The following is a 10,037-nucleotide window of genomic DNA, read 5'->3' as shown; positions in this document are numbered from 1 at the left end:
TGGGCCCCTTGTGAAACGGGGCCACCCGGTGCAGGAATCGCAAGGCCCTCTCCCCGTGAAATGGGTCTGCCCAGCGCAGCCACTGCGGGCCCCCCGTGGAACGGGGCTGTCTGGTCCCGCTGCCACGTTTGTACAGGCCCAACGGGCCCCTGCCCAGCACACATGCACTGATGCACAAATTAACCCAGGGGCAACTCTGCGAGGCTCATCTGAACGGGCTGGGGCCTGCCCCTTCCCTTCCCGTGGGTTGTGAGTGAGCCAGACCGCCCCGGCAGGTGTGTGTTTGTCTTACAGTTGAGGTTTGCCCGGTGCAAGCCCCGTGGATAGGACATGCACGGTCAAATGATGGCCAGGCAGTACTGGTGCATTGGGGTGTAGCAGAGGGGTTTATTTTTAAAGGTGGGAAGGCTTAAGTGCCATTAAGGGAATCATAAGATACCAGTACTGGTGTGGGTTGTGGGCATTTAAGGAGCATCCCAATTTTAACACAGTAACAAGGCAAAGAATGGTCATCAAATGTCCTGATGCAGTATTTAAAGTATAGGGGGAGGTTCCATCAAAATATTGCCACTTTGCCTGGTACAGTAGCGTGCAAATGCAAAGCCATGGCACCTCCATGGAGATGTCTTATTTGTATTACAGTAGATTTGTACCACTGGACAAACTAAACAAAATATGTCCCTGTCAACACTGCACACCTTCCATTCATCTGTGTGCTAAATCCCAGCTCCAATGCAAAGTATTCTTTGCACGCAGTGAGTGAAAGAATTCAACAATAAATTATTCCATGAGCCTGAAATTCTAATACTTGCACATGGGCCCATTATTAGGGACCACTTATTTAAGACAGCTGCATGTTGTTATCATTAATTTTGTTTCCAAGGTAACTTGTTGGTTTTTAATCTTTCAGTAGTTTTGTGCTTTCCCTTGACTGACCTCCCCCACAATGTCGAGCTTTTGCTAAGTCTAATCATGTTCTGTATTGCCCTGACAGGTTCTCAAATGCCACCCATGAAGTCCTCAATGTCACCCTTCACACCACGCTGTCCGTTACTACTAAACTGGTGGCTCCTACACCTGCCAAACCTATCCTTCCAGTGCAGACTGGAGTCCAAGCTCAGCAAGAGGAGCAATCTAGTGGCATGACTATATTCTTTAGTCTCCTTGTATTAGGTGAATGCTGAACTGAAAAATCTCTTATTGTTCGCTGTTGAGTTTGTGTTATGTCTGAAACATTTGTAAGATGAGCCCTGGGGATATAAAACTTTTTTAGTATGGTGCTGTATTTCTCCTGCAAACCATGAAGCCATGAAAGTTTGTCATATAGACCCAGATTTTTAGAAAAGTTGGATATGCAATTATACGTTCAAAAAGGTGAGCTTGTGGAACTGAGTGACTGTGTAATAAACTCCTAAAGGAACTAAGGACCCTCATCACCTTCTGCACCAAGTGCAAGGCATGTTTCTTTGACCTTGTCTTTAGTATAAACACACAGCAGTGTGTGTGTCCTACCATAACAAATGCACAGTTTTTTCCTTGAGGAAAGGATGAGAGAACACATGAGAGACATTAGTCACGTCACTTAAAGCACTGCGGGAAGGCGCTCAACTATGGTGAAGAGTGCGGTGTAAGAACCTGTATAGAATTTCATGCACAGTTACCATAATTATACATAAATCAGGTAACTGTAGTGCAAATTGCCACAGTTATCCATAGGCATGTACACTTACCCAACTTGAACACTAATTTGTGATAATTGCACAGATATTTTGCACAACCAGTTGCACATCCAACTTTTCTGAAAATCTGAGCCATCAGTAAGTTTGTCTGTTTACATTATAAAACTTTTTGATAAACAGTGTTAATTGATATCTATCTAGTGTAAACTATACGGTAGTCAAAGCTGTAACAGCACAATTTCAGTAGCATGTTTAAGGGTTTTGTCCTACCTCTTGCTATATGAAATACAAGCAAAGTGGGGACCTATAAACAAACCGCAATAAGAGATCCTTTCTGAAGAAGTATGTAATATTACTTGCTTGGTTCTTCAATATCTTCTAGATGGTCACTGTTTGCAGTGTTGACATGTGGCTTGTGTCACAATCTGGCAAACTAAGTAGGAAAGCATGTGTATGTTTGTCATAACCGCATATTTTATAAGTCCACTTGGATAAAATCCTACCTGTGTCACCCTCTTTGAAGTATTTTTTATTAAATGCAACAAAAAGAAAACCCAGTCCTTTAGATATATGCACATCTCCCTCTGATGCTCTCCCTGTGACCAATATCAAAGTGATATTTGAGTAGGTATTAAAGACAAATCAAAACAAAATGCAATAGATCAGAAAAAACATGAAGTTTAAAAGAAAAATTCTGAATGTTTGTGTGTGTCAAATGGAATTTAAAAGGTTTATTCATGGTAAAGTTTCTGCATCTTTTCCTAGGGCTAAAGAGTAGGGCCACAATTCTTGGCTACATTCCAGCCCCGTTACACCACTCCAGTAGCATAATGGATCTTGGAAGCAGCTGCATTTCCCTTTCCTCCCCCTTCTCCCCCCAGCAAAGGAGTGTTTCCAGAGCAGTGGATAGCCAGTACAAGAGCTCTGTGCTGCCCCATTCATAGCATCTGACATAGAATGTGGTGGGAATGAAGGACGGTGTGGCCAGAGTGCTCTGGGCTTTGACTCTTTTGGACTGTAAAGTGGTCCTAGGTAGCTATGGGAAGCTGCCCTAAATTAGAGTAGCCCAAGTAGCTGCTTTACTTACTCTAGGTCTGGGTAGGTCCCCATCTAAGCCCAAAATTTGGCAGGCCCAGAAGTGACACTGCTTAGTTTCTGGCCCCAGTTTTCTGCAGCCTGCTTATCTATTAAGACAGAACCCAGTTTAACTTCAGTACCTTGTTTGGCCAAAAGGGCCTATCTTTGTAACACTTTTCTCCACTTTATACAGCTTCCTAGTAGATAAACTTGGCCTGCAAGCTCCCCTGACCTGTGTTATGGGCCCTTAATCTGTTTTGCCTTCCTTGTGTGATGCTCAAACCTTCCACAAAAACAGTTGAAGCATTTTCTTGTCAATCTCTTGACTGCTTCTTGTCATACCCATAGAAGAGGGTGTGGCCAGAGCGGATTAAATAGTGTCAATTATCAACTGGACAGACACTTGCCAAGAGAATAGGTACCAAATAGCTATGGAATTAGATGGGCAACCAACCTGCCACTCATTGTAATATCTGTACTGGTAGGAGTCTACAGTTACACCACAGGATTTCTTTATTGTTCAAAGAGATAGAATAGAAGTAGGAAGGTGCTGGCATTTGGATCTGCTAAACAGAAATTGTATTATTAATAAAGCAGTAGTAAGAGCTTTACATTTACAAAGTGCTATATGAACGATTTATACGTATGTGCTACGATTCCCTCATAAGGTGGATATTATCCCCATTTTATAGATATGAAAACCGAGAGGCAGAAGGTAAGTGATTTGCCCAGGGCCAACACTTGTCAGCAGTACCGCTAGTATTACTGTATATATCAGGAGTTTTTGCGCAGTTCTCTAGTCCACGGGGCCTGTCACTTGTAAATTTACTAAATGCAAAGCATGCTGTATGTGAGATGCCTAGCAATATGAGTATAACAATGTGCAGAATTCTGAACACAGTGGCATGACTTCCATTTCTGAACAGTCAATAGGGAAAGTCCTTTTCAGTGGGAGAAAGGACAATAAGTGACAAGTTCACTCATGCTGTTTGTACTTGAAAATCATTATTTTCAGTGAGGCCATATTCCAAAGGAATAGTATATATAAAATAAACTATCTGATTGAAAGCCACAATCAGCTTTTGGTCAGAAGCACATCAGCACATCAGATTGACTCCTTGAACAAAGACTTTTCCATGGTAGTAGGGGGAGCTGCTAAAGCTTACCATTAGTAAGAGCAGTTCAGAGAAGCTTTTTCGTTCTTGAGTCAGAAAGAGGTTTTGTTGCAGTCTAGCTGCAGGAGCCTTGTGGAGGCTGGAAAGCGAATTAGCAAAAGACCCCCAAATGATTATTTGGCACAGTGAGGTAAGGGAATGAAGATAGCCTTAGTCATTACTTTTCTGCTTTATCACAATTAGCTTTATCAAATATCAAACAGAGTTTAAAGACACACTCTTGGGATTGACAGGTCCATAAATTGGTCCATCCCCTGTTAATTTGTGAGTGTGTACATTCCCCTTCCCCTCAGACTAATTCATCTTTTAATTATTTTAACCCATTTCTAGGAATCATTGAAATATTTGAACAACAGTCTATAATCTGATTATTTCAGATTTATTTTAAATTACTAGAAAAATTTCACAGTTTGTATTCATGGAACATTGTTTAGAAGAATGTCTTTTTCTGTCCTACCAGATACATATTTTAATACTGTTTTATTTCTTCCCCACAGCTATCTGCATCATATTGGTGCATTTACTGATAAAATACAGACTACATTTCTTGCCAGAGAGTGTGGCTGTTGTTTCATTAGGTGAGTATTTCTGTGACCACACTTTTAATATTTTTGAAGAAAACTTGATTTATGTTATAATATTTTTAGATAAAGATAGGATTTACAGACTCTGGTGCCCTCTTTAGCTTCTGTGACAATGCCTGAAATACTGTGTTCACTTCTGACTGTTACTAGAAAGATGTAGGCACACTGGACATAGTTCAGAGAAGAGCAACAGGAATTCTAGGGACTGAGGGACTAATTTATGAAAGTGTTAAAGAGCTAAATATGTGTTGTGACCCTGCAAAGTGATACATGTGGGCAGACCCTTATGGCTGTGTGGAATCCTACTGAAATCAATTGGACTCCATGAGAGCACGTTTACATGGACCACTTTGCAGGACTGGGGCACTTGCTTGATGTGTTTAGTGGGGAACCATGATAACACTCTAAATATCTGAAAGGTGCAAGCACTAAGTTGGGAGATGAAATATCTCACATGGTAAAGAGGGTATAACTAGCATTAAACTAATAAAAGGAAACTGGAGTGCTAAATATCATGAGAATCTTTCTGATAGTGAGATCCATTACTTTGGAATAGTTTCCTGTAGGAGGAAGTGGAAGCCCCATCTTTGGAATGATTTGAAAACTAGACTGGACAAAGCAAAATGTGTTACTTCAGGGAACAATCCTATGCCAGTTGGGGGATGGACAGAATGACCTAATAGTGCTTTGCAGTGTTGTAGCTGTGTTGGACCCAGGATATTAGCGATACCAGATGGGTGAGCTCATCCTGAAGAGGAGCTCTGTGTAGCTCAAAACTTGTCTCTTTCACCAACAGAAGTTGGTCCAATTAAAAATATTAGCTCACCCACCTTGTCTCTCTAATAGTGCTTTGTCATTTCTAACATCTAAGGGCCAGATTTTCAAAAGACCCCTGTTTCCATTTAGGCATCTAAATGAAATGACTTGATTTTCAAAAGTGCTCAGCACCCAGCAGCTCCCATCGTTCTTCATCAGCTGATGAGTGTGATAAATCAGCCAGTAATCAAAAAGAAAAAGGAATCATTACCCAGTGCTAGTGCTAACATTATAGAATCTTAAGGTCAGATTTTCAGAAGTGCTGAGCCCTGCCCTCAGAGCTCAAACGGAACTGCTGGACAATGAGTGCTTCTGAAATGTGGCCCTGGGATTCTGTAATTTTAACACTAGTGCTGGGTGATGGTTCCGTTTTCCTTTTTTATTATTCCTAGCTGACTTATCAGAGTCAGCGGATTGGAAACATGAAGATTGCTACTCTGCCTTTCAGAAGTTAAAATCGGAAGAGGGGAGGACATCTCAAGGCTCAGTGAACAAGCCAAGATTAAAAAGATAAACTGGCCAGTAAGGTGAAATGGCAGGATGTTGCTAGTATGCCATATTTCCTTACAGAGTGCTTTATTGTACTGCCTCTAGATTTTGAGACCCTGATTCAGGAGAGCACTTAAGGATGTGCTTAAGTCCCATTGACTTCAAAGGTAGACCTGAGTGAGGTGTAATTCTATGCAAAACTGGGATGCATCTAGGAGGAGGGGAATACTTTACCAACTTCCTCTCACTCATGCATCCTCATTAGCCTGGGGTAAGATACAATGGTGGCACCTGCTACCACGAATCTTATCATCTCCATTTAGGAGGTCAGTTTATTTTAATTGCAGAAGAACTTTATGTGTGATACATGTGATTTAACCTACTCTGAGAATATAAATTTAACTAGTAGCCTGAAAACTTGCCTGAATTACTTGATACTGAACTGTCCCTATTGTATACATGGGCTCTTTCTATGACTTGAGGCAAGAGAATGCCACCCTTAATTCACATCAAGCTCTTAGCCACTTCTTAGTAAGTCTGAAAAGTTCACGAGCCTGATTCTGCTCTCTCAGTGGTTGTACATTGGTATAACTATTGATTTCTGTGCAGTTACTCCTGATTTACAAATCTGTAAATGAGAAGAGAATCAGGACTCAAGTAGATATTATATTGTCTAGAGGTCCCTATCACTGAAATAGAGTCTTTTACTGGTGTAAGTAACCTCAGGCAGCAGCTTTTCAGCTGTCTCTGTACCTGCTTACCGTAATTTGTGTGCTGTGGTGATATTTTTACTTCAGTCACTAGTGGCACTCACGCTGTCAGTCTAAAAATACACCACAAAGGAAACGATGCTTAGCTATAATACTAAACTAGGACTGTAGTAGTGTCATACATACTGAGCAAGTAGTTCTCATCTTTCTCTGGACTTCTGCCTGCTTCGTTTTCTGGTAGGTTAACTGTGTTTTCGTACAAATTCTCAAAGCTCTCCCCATCAGATTACTGTGCTGGAGAAAACAAAGCCCTCCTGTGCTTGCAAAACGTTAGGGCTTTCACAGAAATAAGAATGTTGCAACCTTCTGGGTGTTGTGCCAAAAGGATCCTGAATTCAAAGTTGTTTCTAAGTGAAAAGGAAATCAGATTCTCTCCTCCCCAAGCATAAGACTTATTGCAGTTGCTTTTTAGTTCACAGTACTTGATTCATGGCACATTACATTGCCCACAGCAAGATCTATATTAGGAAATTCTTTAGCTTAAAGGGACACTTACCTGAAAAAAGAAAAGGAGTACTTGTGGCACCTTAGAGACTAACCAATTTATTTGAGCATAAGCTTTCGTGAGCTACAGCTCACTTCATCGGATGCATACCGTGGAAACTGCAGCAGACTTTATATATACACAGAGAATATGAAACAATACCTCCTCCCACCCCACTGTCCTGCTGGTAATAGCTTATCTAAAGTGATCATCAGGTGGGCTGAAAAATCATATTTGGGCACAGATTAGTTTCAAATTGAAAAGCAAACAGTTCATAGACTCTGAGGCCAGAAGGGACCACTGTGATCATCGAGTCTGACCTAGATATATTTCTGGAACAGCGGTTCTCAACGAGGGGTCCACGGCCCCTTGGGGGCGTGCAAGCAGGTTTCAGGGGGTCCACCAAGATAAACCCAAGAGCAGGGCTGCATTAGACTCGCTGGGTCCCAGGGCAGAAGGCCAAAGCCCAAGTACTGCCGCCCACGGCTAAAAGCTGAAGCCCGAGCAACTTAGCTTCGCAGGGCCCCCTGTGGTGCTGGGCCCTGGATAATTGCCCTACTTGCTGACCCTTAATGCTGGCCCTGGCTTTTAATTTACTGGGTATGCAGAAAAACAGTTGTAGCACAGGTGGACTGTGGAATTTTTATAGCATGTTGGGGAGGGGGGCTCAGAAAGAAAAAGCTTGAGAACCCCTGTCCTAGGGCAGGGTTTCTCTGTGACCGGTCAGTGGGCTGGTGCCGGTCTCTGAGATCTCCCTGACACAGTTTAGGAAGGCAGCAAGCCGGTCCCTGGTATCAAAAAGATTGAAAGACACTGTTCTAGAAGACCCGACATTTCCTGCTATATCTAGATTTATTCCAGCAAGAGGCAGATTATCTGTGTTTATCTAATTTAGACTGTAAGATCTTTAGGGTAGGGTAGTATCTTTTCATGTTCTGTAAAATGCCTTACATATTTTAGAAAATCTATTTCTTTTTCCAGTGCAGTACTTGGTGAAGTAGTTTAGAGCAATAATGTACACACACTTTAGTGTGAATGTGGTATTTTGCTTCAACTTCAGTAAAACCAAAAGAAAATATGATATATGATAGGGTTAGAAAAGCAGCTGACAGGAAACAGGGATACATCAAACATTGACTGTGACCTCTTAGGGCAATTTTCCTTTTGCATCAACATGAGTCTTATTAATGCTTCATTATGAAATTATGGAATGAGATTAAATTGTTGATATTCAGTGCTTGTTAATAAGTACATTTGCCTAATCTCTATTTCCTGAATATTTTACAGTATCCGTGTTATTTGAAGAGGCACATATATATAGGGCCAAATTCTGCTTTCATTTACTTTACTCCAGTCCATTGAAGTAGCAGAATTACTGACAGTAGAATTTGGCCCAGCATGTGCAATGCTCCCTCAGAAACTGAGTGACTTTATCATTAAGGCAAATATATGAATAGAAGTCATTGTTAGAAAGGGACACTGCCAAAATATCTCCTTTGTGCTTTCCATATCAGCGCTTCAGTGTAGTGTTAGTCTGTTGGAGGGACAGAAGGGGATATCACCATCCCTCTTTCCTGCACCGCACACACAACTTCCGATGAAAGGGTATGCATTTCTTTTAGGTAAACTCAGATACAATCTCCATCCTGAAATGTAGCTATTCACTGGTTGCTCCTTCCGGTTTGGTTTTCGACTCTGACTCTTGGATCATTTGAAGATTCTGCCCCAAGGGCTTCGCAAACAGCAGAGTTTACTATACGAGAAACTAAGTCAGCCTTGTTTTACTACTCCTTCTGGGGAACTCTGCGGAGGAACAGCAGAGGCTCTCTCTCTCCCTTCTGCAGAGCATTCCCAGCAGCAGTGGAGGATTGTGGCTAGGCCACTGTGGTCCATACTCCTGCTCATAGCACAACCCGAATAGAGACGGCAGTGAAACTTTCTAAGATCTCTAACTAAGTAAGGCTGCTACTGCAGCTCAGGATTTGTAATAGGTAGTGGTGGTCGCAGCAAAGGCATCTAAAGATGTTTCCAGATTGGATAGTGCATAAGATTGTCATGGGCTTGCAGGCCTCATGCTCTCTCGGGTCCCTATGATCCCTGGGAGGAACCCCCATGAGTGTGACAGCCTTCTTAGGGGTCACACTCACTCTCGGGGGTTAAGCCCTGGGCTCCACCATCTTCCAGCACTGCACCTCTCTGAGCCTTCAGCATCCCTGTCTCTCACCGTGGGCCCCCTCAGGAAGTCCACTCTCTGGACCTATGGGCCTCCACACCCAGAGGAAACAATGCAACCCCAATCTATAGACTGCAGTGACTCTCAGCCAGCATAAAACAGAAGGGTTTATTTAATGTCTGAACCCAGCACAGGAAGTTCTCAGGACCCTCGAGCCTGGCAAGTCTCAGTATAGTCCAGCTGGCTCTGTCTCATTTCCAATGGGCTCAGGCTGCTCTATGTCCCCAGTCCAGAAGCCTCCTCCTTCAAGCTGATCATCCTATATCACCTTCCCCAACAGCCCCTTCTTTGTCTGTGGTCCCAGGCAAACAGGTCACCTGGGCCTCTTTCTTCCATCCTTTGTTCCCCCTACTGACTGAAATCAGGTCACCGGGGTCCTCTCTCCTCAGCCCTTTGTCCTCCCCCTGGCCAGAACTGGCTGACTTCCAAGATGGGGTGTGCATCCCAGTCACCAGTTGCTAGGGTACCCAATCTCCAGGCTGTTGTCCAGGGTCCTGGCTGCTAGACGAGGTCACAGCAGATCCTCTGCAACAAAAAAACACCCTCTCTCATCACCTCATTAAATATGCAGTACATCAGGGAAACAGACACACACACACAGTATTCATACAAACCATTAAGAATATTTCCCACTTTGTCACAAGGATAATACATTCAATGCTGTTTTGAATGTAAACTATTACATAGCTGCTGCCTTTCCAAATCTAGACCTGGTGTAAGCAGGTTCAGT

At 42.7% G+C, this 10,037-nt stretch overlaps 1 protein-coding gene across 3 annotated transcripts in view; it reads left to right on the top strand.

Annotated features, from left to right (window-relative positions):
* Positions 1 to 10,037, top strand: part of SLC9A8 (solute carrier family 9 member A8) — a 52,529-nt gene that overhangs the window by 433 nt on the left and 42,059 nt on the right. For all 3 annotated transcript variants that reach the window (XM_073309455.1, XM_073309457.1, XM_073309456.1), the window contains exons 2-3: positions 995 to 1,173; positions 4,429 to 4,509. In XM_073309455.1, coding sequence (XP_073165556.1) covers positions 995 to 1,173; positions 4,429 to 4,509 — 260 coding nt within the window. The remainder of the gene's footprint in view (positions 1 to 994; positions 1,174 to 4,428; positions 4,510 to 10,037) is intronic.

The sequence above is a fragment of the Lepidochelys kempii genome, chromosome 13 (genome assembly GCF_965140265.1).
Source record: "Lepidochelys kempii isolate rLepKem1 chromosome 13, rLepKem1.hap2, whole genome shotgun sequence".
In the NCBI taxonomy this organism is placed as follows: Eukaryota; Metazoa; Chordata; order Testudines; family Cheloniidae; genus Lepidochelys; species Lepidochelys kempii.
The sequence above is the reverse complement of the archived record's forward strand: the minus strand, read 5'-3'. Positions and strand labels throughout refer to the sequence as shown.